Source organism: Propithecus coquereli, unplaced genomic scaffold, assembly GCF_000956105.1.
Source record: "Propithecus coquereli isolate 6110/MARCELLA unplaced genomic scaffold, Pcoq_1.0 Scaffold821, whole genome shotgun sequence".
Taxonomy (NCBI): Eukaryota; Metazoa; Chordata; class Mammalia; order Primates; family Indriidae; genus Propithecus; species Propithecus coquereli.
In genome coordinates, this window is record NW_012154408.1 from 183,135 (window position 1) to 204,306 (window position 21,172).

At 49.7% G+C, this 21,172-nt stretch overlaps 1 protein-coding gene across 1 annotated transcript in view; it reads right to left on the reverse strand.

Annotated features, from left to right (window-relative positions):
- Positions 1 to 21,172, reverse strand: part of CPLX1 (complexin 1) — a 39,890-nt gene that overhangs the window by 3,873 nt on the left and 14,845 nt on the right. Inside the window, exon 3 of the mRNA XM_012663660.1 lies at positions 3,628 to 3,803. Within this exon, the coding sequence (XP_012519114.1) occupies positions 3,628 to 3,803 (176 nt within the window). The remainder of the gene's footprint in view (positions 1 to 3,627; positions 3,804 to 21,172) is intronic.

Sequence of the window (21,172 nt, forward strand, 5' to 3'; positions counted from 1 at the left end):
CATGCCTCATCATGCCCCCTCCCTTCTTGGGGACATCGTTTGTAACCCATTAACAGGGCATGCAAGACAAACCTGCAGGTCCTCAATTTATACAACAAATCTATGTCTTGTCTCTGATTAACAGACCTTATCTTAAAACATTCCAAGACTTTACACAAATGTTTTTAACCAATTACAAATCAAAGAATCTTTAAGCCCACCTATAACCTATAAGTCCCCCCGCCTTCAAGATGGCCCACCTTTTTGGGCCAAACCAATGTATGCCTCCCACGTATTGATTTATGACTTTACCTGTAACCCCTGTCTCTCTGAAATGTATAAAACCAAACTGTAACCCAGCCACAGCGAGGCCACTTGCTCAAGGCTTCTTGGGCGTGGCTCTGGGTCATGATCCTCAAATTTGGCTCAGAATAAATCTCTTTAAAATTATTTTACACAGTTTGGTTTTTTTCCGGTGACACTGGGCCCCCCCTTCTCTGACCAGCCTCCAAGACGCCTTGGGGGCATACACAGTCAGGGAGGCTGGAGGAAGCCTGACCAATGAGGACCACCAGGCACAACACCTGAGGGGAGGGTTCCCACCTGTGGGGAACAGGGAAGGTGGAGGGGTTGGGGTACCACCAGCAAAGGCTTGAGTGGCAGAGGGCCCTGCAGAAACTGGTGTGGACATGGGGTCCGGGGTGTCTGGGTGCAACCGGGCCTTCAATGCAGGGAGGCTGGTACTTCCAAGGACCTGTGGGGCAGGTGGGCATCCCAAGAAAGCTGTTCTTATGAATGGGTGTGAGGCCTCAAGTCCTTGTCACCTCTCACTCCCTACTGGGCCCAGAGCAAGTCCAGAGAGCCAGGCTGGTGCCAGGATAGCAGGGCCCAGCCCCTCCTTCTGTGGGCGTCGGTATTCCTGGGGCTTGGATCCCTTCAGAATCCCGGTGTGACCCCAATAACTATCCTCACCATCTGGGCTGCATCCTATTTTTAGAAATAGCTTTCTTTTTGAGACAAGGTCTCACTCTATTGCCCAGGCTGGAGTGCGGTGGCATCATCTCTCCGCAACCTCAAACTCCTGGGCTCAAGAGATCCTCCCACCTCAGCCTCCTGAGTAGCTAATTTTTCCATAGAGATGGGGTTTCATTCTTGCAGGTTGGTCTTGAACTACTGACCTCAAGCCATCTTACTCCCCCAAGAGTGCTAGGATTACAGGTGTGAGCCACCACCACACCCAGCCTAGAGGGTCCTATTTTGAGGTTTTAACTTGGATATTTCCCCATTTCTCTTCCCCATATCCGGACTGCTAGAGGTTTGTTGAATTTGCTGGGAATATGAATTTCTTCACAATTTCCAGGAAAATAAGAGAAAACAGTAGTGAAGGTGAGTTACAGGGGCCTTTCTTTGGACTTTCTGGAAGGCTGAGGGTAGGCAGGCAGCAGGTGGGCACGGCCTCCCAGCCTTGGCAGGGTGGGGGTGGGCTGGGGCCTCCTGGGCAGAGGAGCCGGCAGCCTCCAAACCTGCACCCAGGAACCCCGCACCAGCCTCCAGCTCTGGACCCCCATACAGCAGCTGCGGAGGTGCTGCCCCGTGACTTGTTCCTGAACCCACCTGGGGTGCCTTGTGGGCCCCAGAATCATCTCACTCTTTGCTCTGGCCCCACGGTGAGGTTCTCAGGCCTCCACCTCCCCCCAGGTGTGGCCCATTCCCTGTGAGGGGCCAACTGCCACATGTAGGCTGAGCCACGGCAGTCTCTGACCCCTGCCACCCTATCCCCAAGCCCTTGGGACCTGGCCAGGACCACTCTGTGCCTGTCCCATCCTGGCTCTGGGGACCCCACAGAATGAGGTGGGCCTGGGACAGCCCTAAGCCCCTCAGGTGGCCAGGTCTGCCTTCTCACTGTGACACAGACGGATGGACACACAGATGGCTTCCCAGCCCAGTAAGCTCCCAGCCCCCAGCCCCACCCAATGCCTGTCAGTGTCTCCCCTCAGCTCTGCCTGGGGCACTCTGTGGCTCTCAGCTCGCTCTTTCTCGCTGTTCCCTGTCTCTCTGCCGCTGTTGCTATCTGGGTCTCTCCCTGTCTCTGTCTCTCTCTGTCTCTAGCTGTCTCTGTCTCAGTCTCTTTCTCTCCCTATCTCTGTCTCTGTCTCTCTGTCTCTCCCTATCTCTGTCTCTCTCTGTCTGTCCCTGTCTCTGTCTCTCTCTGTCCTCTGACCCCCACTCTCCCTTCTGCTCCCATCCCAGCCGGCGCTCCCGACACCTGCGTCTCTGGGCACAGCCTACATGAAGTCTAGCTGCTCTGCTGTGGTCTGGTCAATGGAGCGTTTTCCCAACTTCCCCACGGCCCTGAGCCTGGACTCAGGTTGAGGCAGGGTCGGGTCTGCTGTGGGGAGTGAGGGGGCCGTGAGCTGTTGTCACAGCAGAGTCATAGGAGCTTTCTGCAGCACCCCCAGAAGACACGTCCAGTGGCCCATGGCGCAGCATTGGGGTGCACCGCCCCCATCCCCATCACGGGTGCTTTGTACCCTCCATGGTGCATGGGGGAGGGGAGGGGAAGGGGAGAGGCTCAGAGAGCTGGGTGAGCCCCCCCGTGCAGCCCACTGCCCTCCCCAGCACTGCCCTCTGTCCACCCTGGGAGGTCCATTTGAGGCCCACCAGAGCCAGCCCTCCCTGCTCAGCTGACAAAATGGAAACAGCTTCTCTTCCTGCTCAGGGTGCCTCCAGCAGCAGGGAGGACCCGGGGGTCTGAGCATTCCCACCCTGCACCTAGGGCATCTCAGCAGTCCAGGGCCAGGGACCAGGCGATCCCCTTGGGGACACCACTCCCCCCACCAGACCTGCTGCAGCCCCACCCTCAGAGCCAGGCCCCTGCCTCGGCAGTGCCCGGAACCCTGCCCCACACCTCTGTCTGCCCACGGCCCTGCCCTCACACACCCAAGGCCCCGTCTCCTGCCAGTCCCAGCCAGCCCGGCCGACTGCGGGCGCCCATGGACCAGGCCGGAGCAGCTGCCCCCACTGCCTCCCCAGCCCCGACCTGGCCACTGGAGGGACAGACTTGTGGCTGTCACTGTGCTGGGCCCCTGGGCCCTGCTGCAGGCTCAGCCTTGCACTGGGCTCCTGTTCTGGGCCTTGGTGTCCCCGTCTGACGGGCATGGTGCTCTCTGGCTGCCCCACTCCTGAGGGAAGTGGGAGCTGCCGCGGCCAGCTGGGTGCCCCCGCCTTGTGCATCCCAGGAGGTATGAGGCCCTTCCCTGAGGGGTGTCCCCACCAAGCCTCAGGAGCGTCTCCTGGCCAGGTGGTTGTGGCCTGGGCGGCCTGGCCCCACCTCTTCCTGCAAGGCCTCCCCTCAGAGTCCAGGGCCCAGAGACCCCATGGGGACTGGCCAGCCTGCCATGAGGAGCAGGAAGGCCCCACAGAGTGAACCCCAATCCAGATGTGGACACTGGACACAGTGGTCACTCCACTGTCCTGCCTCCCCCACATCTAGCCCCCTCCCCAAGGCTCCGAGAGTATGTTCTGAGACCCTGATGGAAGGCCCTGCCCTCTCCCCCGGGACCCCTCCACTCCAGGCGGGGTCCAGGGCCCCACCGAGCCGTCTTCCTGGCAGGCGATACTCCCGCAGTGCCCGGCCCTGGTGCCCACCTTGTCGCGGATGCCCTGACGCATGACCTCTCGCTCCGCCTCCATCTTGGCGTACTTGGCCTTGCGTTCCTCCTCCTCCTGGCGCAGGGCCTCCTGGCGCTCCTCCTCCTTCTTGGCCGCATCTGGGTCCTTCTCCTCGTCACCCCCGAGCATCTTTCCCATGTCCTTGGTGGCCCCTGAGTCAGAAAGGCAGCAAGTGAGGCAGCCCTGGTCAGACACCGTGTCCAGGGCTGGGCTGGCCTCCCGGCCGCTCCCTGACCCTTCAGCCGCCCGCCCTGGGGTCTGATGCTGTCCATCCCCTCAAGGCAAGGGGTGCTCCATGTGGGAGGGGTGCGAGTGCAGATGTGCTGATTTGCAAGAGGTGGGGCTGCATGCCTTGTCAGATCCGTGTGTGGCTGTGTCTATACGTGTGGCTGTGCGCTCGTGTGTGGCTGTGCATGTTCGTGCATGCACGTGTGGCTGTGTTATGGTGGTGTGTTTCTGTGTGCAATATGTACTCGTGGCTGTGTGTTTGTGTTTGTGTGTGCTCATCTGTGTGAGCTTCTGGGGGGCTGGTGTGTGTCTTCTCTGGGGCCTGTGTCCAGTAGAGGTGGTGGAAAAAATGGCCGGACATGCAGACGCATAGTTGGGGAGCAGGGCTGGGACAGGTGTCCACGGGGCAAGGCCTCCAGCTCTGACTGCCAGGACGAACACTGGTGCAGGGGCTGGCAATGGCTTTGGCCCGGGCTGCAGGTGGCTGCCTGCCACTGGCACTGAGGCCCTAATTTCTCCGCTGTGCAAGCCACCACTTTTCTCATGAGCTCCTGAATCACAGGCCCCACAAACACCTCCCTGAACGCCTTCTGTGACTCGGCCCACAGGACAGAGACATGTAATTACAGCCTCTGAACATGGCAGGCACCATGGCGAGCCCTGGCCTTTCAGCAGCTCCAAGGAGCAGAGCAGCCTCCGCTGCGCCCAGATGCACGGCTGTCACTGAGGGAGGTGGCCCAGCAGGTCAGCCAGTCTCAGCCAGGAGCAGCCAGTCCCAGGGTTGCTGGGTTTAGGGGCTGGCTGGTCTGGGGCTCCTCAACTTGTGTTCACATGCCATGGCCAGCAGGAGCAAAGCCAGTTATCCCCGTCACCTCTGCACGGGCGGACCTGGACCAGCCTCATTTGTGAGGCGACTACAGCCACAGGGCTGCCCCATGTCAGCCTCTGTTCTCCCAGGAGGGCAGACGGGGACCAGCAACTGCCATCCTCCCCCCCAGCCTCTGAGCTCTGGCCTTGACATCAGACTTCCTGAGGACTGCCCCGGGAGGGGTGAAAATGTGTCTGAGTGGGCAGGCCTGGCACCCCGTTGCCCCTGTGGCCGGATGTGACCCCCGGCCCCTCCCTCTGACTGCTCTGGTTCTACGTTGTTATGTGCCTGGCGCTCCTGACACCGCCCTCACATCAGCACTCTGGTGCTGAAAGTTCCTTGGGATACGGAACTTAGGAGGTGCCCTTTCCTGCAGATATCTGTGCCACGTGCTGCCTCTGCCACCTACTCAGAGTGACCGCTGTCTCCTGCAGGCAGAGGGAAGGCCATCAGCTGTTGGTGGGAACAGCTTTTTGGTTGTGTGCTCTGGACGGCAACCTACACGTCCTCAGGCTGGGCCGCGCCTACGCCACGTCAGCCTCCCCACCCCAATATTCTGGCTGCCCAAAACTTTACCACAGGTGGTGGGGCATGGGGAACCAATGCCATCTTGTTGCCCTTGTCACTGTGGGGACAGGGGGCCGGCCTATGCCAGGTACTTGGCCAACGGCGCTGATCTGGACTCTAATAGATAACCAAAGGCCTTGCAGTCAGCTTTTAGTCACATCCACAAAATTTGAAAAGCAGATTTTATGCCAGTAACTCAAGGGAAACTGGGGCACAGAGTAGGGTTGCTTCTAGATTCCAACGGCTCCCCCAGATAATCAGACCGGACTCTCTCTGCCTCCAGTGCTGTGTCTCTGGCATGTGGGGAGGCAAGGACAAACCCCATGGTCAGCACTGCTCTTGTGCAAGTCTTACTCCCGCTGGGACAAGCTCATTCACACCAAAGTGAGAGCGACCCCCAGCTCCTTCTCCCTCCTAGAAAGTGCTGGCTTCTTAACGCGGAGGTGGGTGGACCTGGTCTCCCAGCCTCACCTCGCTCCTGAGAGGAAAGGCTCGAGGTAGGGCTGGAGTGGCTGCCTGCCCCTCCAGGGGCCCACAGGCCTAGGATTGAAGCGGGCACTTACTGGGCACCGGCTGTGTGTTGAGGGGTGAGCCCTGCTGCAGGGTGCCTGCTGGGGGCTTGCCCTGGGCCCCTCCCTGAGTGTCAGTGCCCCCGCTCGAGCCCTGGCCTGGTCCACTTGGCCAAAGGGGCCAAGGGAAGACACCCTTTTAAGGAGGAAGGAAGGAGCTAGCCCTGATGTCGGGGACAGCTCCAGGAGGGTGGATGACCTCTCTCAGCCAGGGGAGCCGGCTGCAAAGCCACTCTGTGTCACAGGGGACCTGTTCCGGGGGTGCCCACAGCACAACCTCGAGAGTGCCACAGCAGCACCCACGCGCCTCCCAGTACTGCACGAACCGCTTCCGCAACCGCTGCCAAAAGCTGGGAATTAGGCGCCGCCAGGACGGCAGCAGAAACTGCAGGCAGCTTGTTCCTGGCACAGAATCCCAACGTGCCATTTGCTCTCCTGGCACCAATGCCGCAGCGGAGGCTGGTGCAGCCTGGCGGTCCCAAGTGCTGCTGCGGAGCGGGAGTGGGGCCTGGGGTCCTCGATCCATGCCGCCTGCCCAGCGCCCCGTACCCGTGGAGGCAAGCCTGGCCCACCCACACACAGGAGCCTCTGCGCCCATGGTGCGTGGGCTGCGGTTGGTGCAGGTCCTCGGTCCACCCACAGCCCCTGGGAAGAAGGTGCTGGACATCACCCAGTGACAGCACGGGAGCTTCCACATGGGGCTTGGGTTGGCACACCCTGCCAGCCTCGGCCCTGGGACACACCCACCCCAGGTCTCTGACTGCAGGACTCGGGGTGGAATACGAGGCAGGGCCGCAGCACCAGGCCTCCCACGCCCTTCCCTGTGCCCCAGTGCCCGCCTGGTAAGAAGTGCGGTTGGGGGGATGCAGAAATCCAACCACAGCAAGTGACGGCCCTCGCCAGCGCCCACCATTCCTGAGTGAGGGGTTGCAGTACGCGGTGCAGGCGAGACCAAGACCAGACTCAGCCGCCCTGGGGGTCGCCAGGCCCACCCTTGATGAACAGGGTCCTTCCCTTGCTGCCCCTACACCACCCTCAGAGTTGTCCATCCCCTTCTGTCTCCCAGCCCCCAACCCTAGTCCTCCTCCTGCTAGTACCCGGCTCTGGGAAACGTGCGCTGGCAGAGCTGAGGCCGGGAACAGGGCATGCACTCAGGCCTCGACGTTCCCATCTGGGCCTGTGCCCTCGGGAACCTGTGCACCCACATTCTCCCCGAGGGATCCCAGTTCCCAGAGCTCTGCCGGACTGGCTCCACACCCCAGTGTCTTCCCGGGCATGTTTTTGGGGACTTCTTATGTACAGTAGCCATCCTGGTCAAAGCCCTACTCAGCATCTGCTTACGGTGTGAGTATGCAGTTACAATGGGTGCATGCGATTTGTTACACATTACACATAATTGTGGAGTTTTTTCTTTCCTTTTTTGTAGATAAAATCTTACTCTGTTGCCCAGCTTGGAGTGCAGTGGTGTCACCATAGCTCACAGCAACCTCAAACTCCTGGCTCAAGTGATCCTCCTGCCTCAGCCTCCTGAGTAATCCTCCCACCTCGGCTCCCAGAGTGCTAGGGATTACAGGTGTGAGCCACTGTGCCAGGCCTATATTTATTTTTTAAATAAATATTTTAAATAATACATAAGTGAAAGTTGATTTTTTTAAACTTATTTTGAAATAACTTCAGACTTACAGAAGAGTCACAAAAACCCTATAAAGGGCTGGTGCATACACGGGATGCAGCCGCACCAAGGCGGCCTCTCGCCCGACACCGCACTCACCAAGGCCACAGCCTGGATGCTGTGCTCATCCTCACCCGACTGCAACTCCATTTGGAAGCCACCACTTTTCCACACATATCTTTTTCTGTACCAAGATACTAAGTTGGGACTACAGGCCAGCAACACGATGCCTGGCTAATTTTTCTATTTAGTAGAAACCGGGCCTCGCTGTTGCTCAGGCTGGTCTCGAACTCCTGAGCTCAAGCAATCCTCCCGCCTCAGCCTCCCAGAGCGCTGGGATTACAGGTGTAAGCCACAGCGCCTGGCCCTAAGGTCAATTTTTAAAAAGTGAATAATATTTTTAAACTTTAAATAAAATCATGTGAAGGCCAAGGTGGGAGGATCACTTGAGGTCAGGAGTTCAAGACCAGCCTGAGCAAGAATAAGAATTTAAAAATGTAAGAGGTATTTATTATGTACTCAGCCACAAACAAACCTTAACAAACCCTATAACTAACATGATAGTCCAAGGGGAAATGGAAGCGTTTCTCGTAGGCTCAGTAACAATACTCATTCTCATTGCTCCTGTTCCCCTTTCTACCAGAGGACCCAGCCGCTGCACTAAGGCAAGCAAAACAAAAGGAATGAAGGTTGATAAGGAAGAAGTAAAACTGTCTTTATGAACAAACGACAGGATCATCTGTGTAGAAAATCCCAAAGAATCTGCAAAACTACTACTACAACCAATAAGTGAATTTAGCAGGGTTACAAGATATGAGATTAACAAACAACAAGCAAATGGCTTTTTATATACTAGCAGCAAACAATTGAAAAGTGAAGTTTAAAAACAATTCCTTTAACAATATTGCCAAAAACATAAAATAACCTAAGACAATATTTTTAAAGACCACTTCACTAAAAACTACAGAATAGCTGGGAGAAATTAAAGAATACCTAAATAAATATGGAGATATACCACATTCATGAACTCAATACTATTACAATGTCAGTTTTCCTGGATTGCTCTACAGATTCAATGCAATCCCAAGCAAATGCAAGTTGATGTTTTTGGAAAAATTTACCAGCTGATACTAAAATTTGTATGAATATGGCAAAAGACCTAGAATAGATAAAACAATTTTGCAAAAGCAGAAGAACTTTGGAGGACTTATGCCTGATTTTACTTACGATAATCGAGGCAGTATGATATAAACAAAAGAAGAGACACAGATCAATGGAACAGAATAGGGAATCTAGAAATAGACCCACACGTGTATGGTCAATGAATTTTTGACAAAGCTGCCAAGGAAATTCAATGAGGAAAAGACAGTGCTTTCATAATGGCACCGGATCAATTAGATATCCACATGTAAAATAAACACGTAAATGTCTTCCCTTACCTCACACCCTATACAAACGTGAACTCAAGATCAATTGTAGACCTAAATACAAAAGCTAAAATTATAAAACTTCCAGAAGAAACATAAGAGAAAACTCTGTGTGACTTTGGCTTAGGGAGAGATTTCTTATATAGGTGACAGCATGAATCTTAAAAGAAAAAATTGATAACTTGGACTTCATCGACATTAAAAACTTCAAAAGACACTGTTAAAAAAAGTAAAAAGGCAAGGCACAGACTGAGAGAATGTATTTGCAAATCACATATTTGATAAAGGTCTTATATCCAGAATGCATAAAGAACTCTTACTGCTCAGTAACAAGAACGCAAACAACCTGATTTTAAAAATGGACAAAAGACTTGAACAGACATTTCACCAAAGAGCTACAGATGGCAAATAAATACTGTCATGTGTCACTGTTTTGATCAATGACAGACTGTGTATATGATGATGGTCCCATAAGATTATGGCAGAGCTGAAAAATTCCTAGCGCCTAGTGACATCATAGCCACTGTGAGGTTGTAGTGCAACATATTATTACCTTTTCTACGTTCAGATATATTTAGATACCCAAATACTTACAACTGCCTGCAGCATTCAGTACCATAACACACTGTACAGGTGTGTAGCCGAGGAGCAACAGGCTCTACCATACAGCCCAGGTGTGTAGTAGGCCGTCCCGTCTAGGTGTGTGAGAGTACACCCTATGACGTTTGCAAAACGACGAAGTCGCCCAATGGCACACTTCTCAGATCACATCCCCACTGTGAAGTGACGCATGCCTATACATGAAAAGATATCTTTGGCTATTACAAATACAGCTGATCGACATGATCTGTCATAATGGAACTCAAACTTAAATCACAAAGAGAGACCACTGCAGACCTGCTCACATGACTAGAATTAAAAAGATTGACTATACTAAGTGTCGTTGAGAGGAGCTGACTCTCATACACTGCTCATGGGAATGTAAATAGTACAGCCACTTTGAAAATCAGTTTAACAGTTTCTTTTCTCTTTTAGAAACAGTGGAGACAGGGTCTCGCTCTGTCGCTCACACTGAGTGCAGTGGTGTGGACCTCAAACTCCTGGGCTCAAGTGATCCTCCCACCGTGGCCTCCCAAAGTGCTGAGATTACAGGCGTGAGCCACTGTACTTGGCCAGCAGCTCCTTATAAAATTAAATACACCTATCATATGATCCGGAAATTCCAATCCTGGATATTTACCCAAAAGAAGTGAAAACCTAAGTTCACACAAAGAAAGGAACAAGAATGTTCACAACAGTTTTATTTGTAATAGCCAAAAACTGGAACCGACTAAAGTATCTATCAATGGGTGAATGAACAAATAAAATATGGTACATACACAGAGGGGACATTTTTATAACTTAGCAATAAAAAAGGAGAACTGCAGACATACCAACCACATGGAAGAATCCTCAAAGTCTTTATGCTGGGTGAAAAAAGCCAGACACAAACTATATTATTTCATTTACGTAAAAGAAAGTGCAAACTAATCTGTACTGGCAGAGAAGATCAGGATTGCCTGGGCTGGATGGAGGGAGGACAGACTTTGAGGGCGACAACCACAGCCACAGTGCAAACTCACCGGAAAGTGCCCTTTCGTGGGCAGCGCAAAGTGAGCTAAACTGCACCACAACCACCTTGATCTAAAGCCCTGACAAATTAAAAACTAGAGATATCAGACGCCATCTTCCATGACCATAATCTAGTCAAGTCATAAATACTAGAAACATAACCAAATTCATAACTATAGAGCTTCAAATTTTAGAAATATGTACCCAATTAACCCTTCAATTGAAGGGGAAATAAAAACCTCAGAAAACTCTAGAAAGCAGTGAAAAATAAACATTATATGTCTAAACTTAGGGTCCATGACTAAACTGTTTTGGGAGGAAAAATTATAGCCTTTCATTTGCAAGAAGAGAAGTATAGGAACTTTATTATCACCTTAAGAAATGTGAAAGAAACCAGAATAACCCCAAACATAAGGAGAAGAGAGAATTAACAGGAGAAAAGTGCATCTGAAGTGGAACAGGCCGTAGTGAGTGGTCCATCTACCCACATTGCAATTAAGAGTGCAACACACGTGCCTGCGGGGTGATCCCGCGTGGCTTGGGAGGTCCTGCTGAATTTCATAAGGAAATAAAATACGGTCACGCACCATGTAACAACGTTTTGGCCAAGGACAGACTGCATGTATGACGGTGGTCCCGTAAGATCAGAGTGCTGTGTTTCACTGTACCTCGCCTGCGTTTAGATGTGTTTAGACACACAACTACCACTGCGCTACAACTGCCCGCAGCATCCATCACAGTAACGCGCTGCGCAGAGCCGTGGCCCAGGAGCAGCAGGCCACACCTAGAGCCTAGGTGTTCCACTTGGGTCAGTGTAAGTGCACTGTGTGGCCCACACGATGAAATCGCCCCATGGCGCATTGCTCAGAAGGTATGCCTGTCGTTAACTGACTCAGGACTGCCGTGCACATCATACCGTGAAACAAGACCTTGCCGATGACAGGATCCTGTACCTAAGGAACTGAAGACATTCCGGTGACAGCCCACCAGCACTCATTACAGAATGCAGTGGGAGGCCGATATAACACTTATACCTAAGAAGTAATACTTGTGCCCCCTGCAATCAATGACAAGCTAGAAACAGAGATGAGGACGATGTTTCATTTACATTAACACATTAGCTGCCATGTGAGTTGCATTTAACTCATGCTAGTTTTGAGCCCAGGGCCTTGTAAAGTGTGTGTAACTCACATATCTCTTCACCTTTGGAGCCACGTGAACTATTTTTCAAGTTGCACGTAACTCATGGACAGAAAACAATAAAAAATAGCAAATTTTTCATTAAATTAGAAAGGATCATTTTGTTTTTGAAGTTTTTATTCTATTTTCACAATAAAATACCATGGTCCCAAGGAAAAATGTCTTTTTCTAATGTGGCAGTCAATATGTTAATTATGAAAATATGAACTACTTAGGAATAAATTTTACAAAGAAATTCATGGAAACTATATGAAGAAACTACCATCTATTTAAATTTTATGGTTTTGGAAAGACACATCAGATTCTTGGTGGGCAGGCTTAATATCATAAGATGTCACTTATACCAAAATTAATGTGTAATTGTATGTAATCTGGATCACACCTCCAATTTAAACTCTAAAAAATTTTTCTGGAGGGGTTTGAATAAAATTAATGTTTATATAGCAGAATAAATGTCAGAGAAGATTCAATCCAAGTGCAACAAGGGCGTGAAAAGGCACCCCTCGCTGGGGTCCAGAAATGTCAGTGTAGTAAGAGTGACAGCTCTGGAGACTTTTCTTTTTTTTCCCAGACAGAGTCCTGCTCTGTTGCCCGGGTAGAGTGCCGTGGCATCATGACAGCTCAAAGCAACCTCAAATTCCTGGGCTCAAGTGATCCTCCTCCCTCAGCCTCCCAAGTTGCTGGGACTACAAGCATGTGCTTGGCTGTACGCCCGGCTAATTTTTCTATTTTTAGTAGAGACGGGGTCTCGATTTTGCTCAGGGTGACCTCGAACTCCTGACCTCAAGCAATCATCCTGCCTTGGCCTCCCGGAGTGCTAGGATTATAGGCATGAGCTACTGCTCCCAGCCTCTGGAGACATTTTAAATGTGATGACGTCTATTGCTGGGAAGGCATGAGGAAGGTGTGCGCAGAGATTCTGGGGGAAAGGCGAAGTTTCAGAAAGCAATCTGATATTAAGCACAGCAGAGTCCATCCACCCTTCAACACCCAGCCGTCCTGCTCCTGGACAGCAGTCCCATTAAAGCAAATGTTCCTCTGTGCAGGAACGTGTGCCCACACGTGTCCACGCATCCCATGTGTTCCAGCTGCAGCCCTGGAAGATGGCTGAGGTGAGGTGATACCCCAGGCACGTAGCCACACAGCCACGGTGCCTCCACGGCACATGTGTCCACGGCAGGGAACCCTCAGTGGCCAGAAGGACGGAGGGGCTGACGCGGTGTGCCAGAGGAAAGCCATATGCAGACAAGTGCTTCACGGATCTCATTTTTGGAAAGCAAGGAGAAAAAAAGTATGAATATACCTATGTTTTTTGATTATCTAAAGACAGAAAAAGGATTGGAGGATCACACGCCAGGCTGGGATGAAACCCAAACCTTGCAGAAAATAGCACATGCTCTTTTTGGGCTCTCGTGGATGCTCACATGGATCGAATGTTCGTCCACACCACAGTGAGATGCCACCTCACACCATCAGAATGGCTATTACTAAAACCAGAAAGTAGCAAGTGTTGGCAAAGATGTGAAGAAACTGGAACCCTTGTGCCTTGATGGTGGGAATGGAAGATGGTGCAGCTGCTATGGAAAACAGGCTGGCAGTTTCTCAAAAAATTAAACATAGAACTACCATATGATCCAGCAATTCCATTTCTGGGTTACCTAAGAGATTGAAAGCAGGGACTCCAACACATGTCCGTGCACCGTGTCCACTAAAAGGTGGAAAAAACCCAAATGTCCACTGACGGCTTCGTGGATAAACAAAACGTGATGCGTACACACAATGGAATATTAGTCAGCCTTAAAAGGGAATTAAATTCTGACACATGCTACAACATACATGAGCCCCGAGGACATCATACTAGGTGAAATAAGCCAGCCACAAAAGGACAAACACTGTGTGATTCCACTTAGATGAGGTCCTTGGAGTCATCAGATTCGTGGAGACAGAGAGGAGAATGGCGGGTGCCGGGGGCTGGTGGGCGGGGTGGGGGAACGGGACTTAGTGTTTCCCAGGGACAGAACTTCAGGGGGGATGACAAAAAAGTTCTGGAAATAGAAGTGATAGTTGCACAACTTTGTGATATACTTAATGCCACTGAACCGTACACTTAAAATGATTAAAATGGCAAATTTTATGTTATGTACAATTTACCACAATAACAGAAAAGAGAAGCATACATTTCAAATGATTTATAGTCCTATCTCTCAGAAAAAATGTTAGGCCACAGAGACAGTCTCAATATGTCTTTCAAAGTAGAAATAAAGTCGTATCCTCTGGCTCAGAGCCGCAACAGGTCTAGCACAATAGATACATGACTGGGAGGAATAAAAAGTCCTCCTCCCAGGCCCTTGTACATGCAAAATCTCTCTAGCAACTAACATTTTAGAAAATATTGTTAAAGCTACAGTTACTGGAACCAGAGGTGACAAGGCCTTGCTCTAGCAAGTCCGATGGTCACCCAAAACCATGAACACCCTTAAACGCTCCCCTTTTTCAGCAAACAAGGACAACAAAACACACTCTGCTTCAAACCTCTAGAGAAAAAACAGCCTTTTGAACCAAGGCAAGCAGGAGAGAGGAATTAGTAAAGCTAATGGCAAAATTACTATGTTGAGAAAGACAAATGTCAACGGAATCAATAATTCACGACACTTAGACCTGACCGTCACAGCCTGAATCTCCTGCTGCCTCCCAGAGCAGCCCCCACACCCCGACCTGCTGGCGGCTGTTCCACATGGTCCCGTCTGAAGCTTGGCGCTCCCAGCTCTGCCAGTAACGCCAGTCCCTTCTCTTCTCTCTACCGGTCCCATTTTCAAGGCACCACTACGAAGCCTTTCTGGGCTCAGCACCTCACCCTTCAATCGTTTTGGCCAATGGAAGTGGCTGCCGCGTCCTCGGTGCTCACCGTCATCCGTGCAGGTCTCCAGCATGACGCCTGCAACACGTACCCCGCCACGGTTACGTGCTGCCTCCCTAGCCTGCGAGCTCCCCGAAAGAAGAGACCACGTCTTATTTAGCTCTGTGCCCCCTACGACTGCAGGCGCCCTCGTGTCGCACCGTGGCATTAGCAACCCCCTTCGCATTCTGTGCGCGCTTCAAGTCAGCACAAAGAGAGTGGTGTCCCTAGCATTGTTCAATGCTTGGCCCTAAACTCAACGAAGCTTAATACGTTTGGGATAAACTGATGAATGAATAAATGAAAAAAAAAAATAAAACAGTTTGGGAGCTGGGTCTTGAAACACCCATGAAGCAGGCACTGGGCAGACAGGACAGAAAGCAGGAGGCACACGGGATGGGGACACGGCTGAGATGTGGCCGCAGAAAAAGGAAATCAAAATGGTCAAATAATATATTGTACATTTGATCCTAACACAGTTGAAAACTTGAATGAAGTAGATTTTCTTTAAAAAAATGTAAAAAACTGAGAACTATGTCTGAGAACTCACACAGATGGATTCTTTAAACAAGATAATTCCAATGATATTTAGAATGTTCTTGGAATGGAGAAAAAGAAGGAAATCCTCTGTGTTATTTTTGTGAAATTAACATAAAAGCAATGCCAAAAATTGGCCGAGAGAGACAGAGAGAGAGAACCACACGCCCACATGAATGTCAGTGCAGAGTGCTAAACAGGAGAGGGAAGTCTGCTTTCTTAGAGAATTCTATGGGGAAGTGGAATGTGTAGGCAGCGGGCTCATCCTAGGAAAGCAGAGATGGTTCAATGTCAGAACAGTATCAGCATCCTGATGCCGTCCGTGAGCACGGCTGGCAATTGTGAATCACAAGTCTCGGCTGCTACCCTTGGCCCCAGCACCTCCCTGCCTTCCTCTCCCACGGACAGCGGGAGCTGCCCGTTTCCCACGCCCACGGGTAGGGTAGGGGTGTGCATGGCGGGGCCCAGCTAAAGCTCCTCATTCTCCTCTGAAAGGGGCCAGTGGCTGCGGAGACCCTCTGCTCTGCCCATCTCCTGCTGCCTTAAACAGGGACATGTGGCCCAAGGGGGTGGGGGTGGGTGGACCTCTGGCCGTGGAGTCCACACTCGTGACCACGTCACCACCATCGCACACCAAGGCAGACGTCCCCCATAACACTCAGAACCCAATCTTAAAACCGGGGTATGGAGGCGAAACCAACACACTATAAATCACGCAGTTTTGACACATGTATGCGCCATGCAACCATCATCCGCAGTCAAGAGAGTGGACACATTCAGCCCCCAAAGTTTCCTGGTGCTCCCTGGGACCCCCGCCCACCACCCCAGACGGCCACTCATCTGCTTCCTCTCACTGTAGCCTACCGCACATCCTCTGGGATGTTACACACATGGGTCACGCCACGTGCTTTCTTAGACCTGGCTCCTTCCTGTGAACAGGACGCTTCACGTGGAGACAGCCGCGCTGGCGCGTCACCGCCCAGGCCGCTGCTGCCGAGCAGGAGTCCGCTGTCCAGCCACCTGTGCTGGACACGGGGCTGTTTCCGCGCGCAGGTCTGTGTGGACACGCGCTTCCGCTTGTCCTGGGCCACCTAGGAGTGGACTTGCTGAGTTGTGCAGTAAATTTCTATTTCACTCCTTAAGAAACTGCCAAACCGTCTTCCAAAGTGGTTGCACCTTTTCAAAGCCCCCCAGCAGTGCACAGGGGGTGAGTTTCTCCACACACCCCACAACGGACACTTGGTTTTGTTGGACTTTTTGATTCCAGCCGTCCCAGAGGCTGTGAAGTGATCTCTCAATGTGGCTTTGGTTAGTATTTCCCTCATGACTGATGATGTTGAGCATCTTTTTGTGTGCTTAATATCTATACAAATCTTTTGCATGTTTTAAAAAATAAACTTTTTTAGATGTACAGAAAACTTCCAAAGAAAGGTAGTACAAAGAGTTTCCATACACCCTGCACCCAGTTTCTCCTGTGGAAAATGTGGCGCACTTGTCACAGTTAATGAGACCACATGGATCTGTCATCAGTAACTAAAGTCCACACTTTAAGCAGACTTCCTCAGTTTTTCCTTAACGTCCTGTTTCTGTCCCAGGATCCCATTCAGAATAACACATGACATTTAATCGTCACAGCTCCTTGGACTCCTCTTGGATGAGACACTTTCCCAAACTGTCCTTGGGTTTGATGACCTTGAGAGTTGTGAGGAGTACTTTCAGGGAATTTTGTATACTGTCGCTCAGTTAGGATTTCTGTGATGTTTTTCTTGTGATTAGGTTGGAGTTATGCATTTGGGGAGGAAGAGGTCACAGTGCCCTTCTCATCACATCCCATCAAGTGTCCCCTCACCGCTGTGTTGACCTCGGTCCCTCCACTCAGAGCCACCCCTCCCCACACTGCTCTCGGGAAGGAAGTGGCGGCGCGGCCACTCTTGCGGTGGGTCATGGTCTGCTCACCTTCCTGAGAGCTGAGTGTCTACATAAATTACTTGGATCCCTCTGCATTGGATTAGGGTCCACTGTCTTGAATTTTTTGTCCATTTTCAAGTTGGGTTGTTGGTGTCTTTATTATTCTATACTAAGAGTTCTTTACATATTCTGGATACAAATCCTTTATCAGACATGACTTACCAATATTTTGTCCCAGTTTGTGGCATGTCTTTTTGTTTTTTAACGGTGTCTTTTAAGAAATTCATTCTTTCATCTAAGTTGTCAAATTAATTGGCATGAAGCTGTTCCTAATACTCATTTATTATTCTTTTGTGTCTGTAGAATCTATCGTGACGCTGCCTCTCCCATTCCTGGCACTGGCCGTCTGTGTCTTCTCTCTTTCTCCTCATCAAGCTGGTTGCAGGTTCCTCAATTTTATGTATCTTCTCAAGAAACTAGCTCTTGGTTTCTTTTCTCCCCATAATATTTTATTCATTTCCGCTCTGATATTTATTTTTCCCTTTCTTCTGCTTTCCTTGGGTTTCATTTGCTTTATATTTTCTAGCTTCTTATGTTAAAGCTAAAGTTAATCCTTCTTTTTCCCCAGGGTCTCACTCTGTCACCCAGGCTGGAGTGCAGTGGTGTCATCATAGTCATCCTAGCTCACTATAGCCTCTAACTCCTGGGCTCAAGCGATCCTCCTGCCTCAGCCTCCCGAGTAGCTGGGACTACAGGTGTGAGCCATGACACCCAGCTAGTTTTTCCATTTTTAGTGGAGACGAGGTCTCGCTCTTGCTCAGGCTGGTCTCAAACTCTTAACCTCAAGCAATCCTCCTGCCTCAGCCTCCCAAACTGCTGGGATTACAGGTGTGAGCCAATGCACTCAGCCTTCTTTTTTTCTAATAGAGGTGTTTAGTGACGTAAATTTCTCTCTAGACACTGCTTTGGCTAAATCTCACAAATTTTGATTTTTTTCATTTCCATTCAGTTTAAAATACTTTCTAATTTCCATTCTGATTTCTTCTTTCACTCAGGGTTTATTTAGAAGTGTGTTATTCAGTTTTCAAATATTTGGGGGACTTTCCAGATACCGTCTGTTATTTATTTCTCATTTTATTCCATTGTGGTTGGAGAGTTATCTTTGCATGATTTGAAGCCTTTTACATTTACTGAGACTTGTTTTATGGCACAGAGTATGATCTATCTTGGTAAATGTTCTACAAATGCTTGAAAAGAATGTATATTCTGCTGTTGTTTTAGTGTCTATAAATGTCAGCTAGGTTGAGCTGGTGGACAGTGTTGTCCAAGTCCTAGATGTCCTTATTACTCTTCTGTCTTTTGGTTCTATCAGTTATTGACTTGACTATCTCCACCTCAATTTGTGGATTTGTTTATTTCTCCTTTAAGCTTTATCTGTTTTTGCTTACATATTTTGGAACTTGGTTATTAGGTGTAGAAACAGTTGGGGCTGTGACATCCTCTTGATTAACTGATGTCTTCACTAGGAAATGACCTTCTTACTCCCTGGTACTATTTCTTGCACTGAAATTTCCCTTGTCTGGTGTTAACGTAGCCACTTAAGCGCCCTTTTGATTTATGTTAGCATGGTTTATCTTTTACCATCTTTCCACTTTTACCTTGCTGTGTTTTTATTTTAAAGTGAGTTTCTTGTATTTAGCACAGAGTTGGGTCTTGACTTTTATTTTTTTTTTTTAGAGACAGGATCTCACTCTGTCACCCAGGCTGGAGTATAGTGGCATTGTCATAGCTCACTGCAGCCTTGAATACTTGGGCTCAAGTGATCCTCCTGCCTCAACCTCCTGAGTAGCCCCAGCTATAGGTGTGCCACCACACCCAGCTAATTTTTTCTTATTTTTTCTAGAGATGGGGTCTTGCTATGTTGCCCAGACTGGTCTTGAACTCCTGGACTCAAGCATTCCTCCCACATTAGCCTTCCAAGGTGTTGGAATTACAGGCATGAGCCACTGCACCTGGCCTGGGTCTTGATTTTTAATCCAACCTGACAATCTCTGCTTTTGTAACTATAGTGTTCCCAACAGAGAGAGAAAAAGGTCATAAATCACAGGCATCAGTCAGAGTGATGAGAAGGGGGAGAACTTGACTGTGGAGAAAAGTGTCCTCAGACTAAATACTGTGCTGATCTCACCTAATAAAGCCTAAAAACAAGACAGTAACTTGGCCACGTCCAGAACAAAACTCAACAATGTATTTAGGAAAACAAAGATAGCTAGCCCCCAACAAGGTAAAATTCACACTGTCTGGCATCCAGTCAAAAATTACCAGCATGGGAAAGAGGCAGAGATACAAGCTGTAAGGAGAAAGCCACACTAACCAGCCCTGCTGGATCTGACTACGCAAACATTCACGGTGAAAACACCACAGAACATCGTCAAGTTCAAGGGCAAGTGACGCACAGGTAAAGGTATTAGTAAATAACAGAAAATTCACCTGAAATATATAAATCTTAAACAAACATGAATGGCCATTATTACCAGTTACTCAAAAATTTTACTGAGTGTATGAAAGTTGTCGAATCACACTCTTACTCAAAAAATGTAACTAAAAATCAAATGAATTTTGTCCTTAGATCAGCAGTCACTGGCAAACTCTGTGTTTGGGGGTGTGTGAGCTGTATTTCGGTGTACTCTTGGGGATGCAGATCCACGTGACCTCTTTAGGGGGCAGTTTGGAAACGCGCATCAGAGGAATTTTAGCTGTGCGCAGCCTTTGGCCAGAGTCCGTCTTATAAACAAGTCAACAAGAATATAACAGTTCCTGAAAGACCCCCCGGCCACAGCCACTGCAGTGCCCACCCCAGAATAGACCCCCAAGACCAGCCCCAGCCTGCTTAATTTCCCGAACAGTGCTAATCACCACCTCGAGTTCCAGTGCTTGTTTACCTGTTTATTTTTGTTTCTTTGGATGCGAGAAGAGCCTTTTTCTTAGAAGCCTCTGCAGGGTTACTTGTTTATTGCTGTCTTCCACATCTGAATGCATGCTTCCTCGAGACAGAGACTGTCTGTGTGTGTAGCTCCGAGTAAGAACTCAATACATATTGAACAAATGACAGAATACAAGTGCAGGGGTACTTGTTACAACATTGTTTATAAGAGCCAAATCCTGGAAGTGCGATGCTGCTACAGACTGAACGTGTCCCCTCCAGATTCATATGTTGACATTCTAACCCCCAAGGTGATGGTGTTTAATATTGGGCAGTGGGGTATTTGGGGGTGATTAGGCCATGAGGTAGAGCCTCAGGAATGGGATCATTGCCCTGGTAAAAGGGACCCCAGAGAGCTCCCTCACCCCTCCCACCAGGTGAGAGCACAGGGAGAGAAGACAGCACCTACGAGCCAAGGAGAGAGGCCTCAGGAGGAACCAGCCTTGCTAACTCCTGGATTTCATACTTCCAGCCTCAATGACTTTGAGAAATAAATTTCTGTTGTTTAATACACTCAGTCTATGGTACTTTGAGGTGGCAGCCTGAAGTGACTAAGACAGACGTACAACATTAAGTATTGGGTAAGTCAGTGATGGTGAACTCATACAAGCCTTACGCCAGGCATTCTAATGCCAGGCATCCTAATACCAGGTGCCCTAATGCTCAACATACTAACACTAGGTACCTGTCTTAATTCACGTCTGCTGCTACAACCTGAAACAGGTTAATTTATAATGAACAGAAATTTATTGGCTCTCAGTTCTGAAGACGGGGAGTCCAAGACTGAGGGCCAGCATCCTGCAAGGGCCTTCTTGCTATGTCACCCCATGGTAAAAGGCGGAAGGGTAAGACAGCACAAGAGGGAGCTGAACTTGCCCATTTATAATGGCACCAATACCACCCATAAGGGTGGAGCCCTCATGGCCTAATCACCTCTTAAATGTCCCACCTCTTAACACTGTTAAATTTCAACAACAAATATTTAAACCATAGCAGCATCCTGATGCCGGGTGTCCTAATGCTAGGTTCCTGATGCTGGACATCCTAAAGCTGGG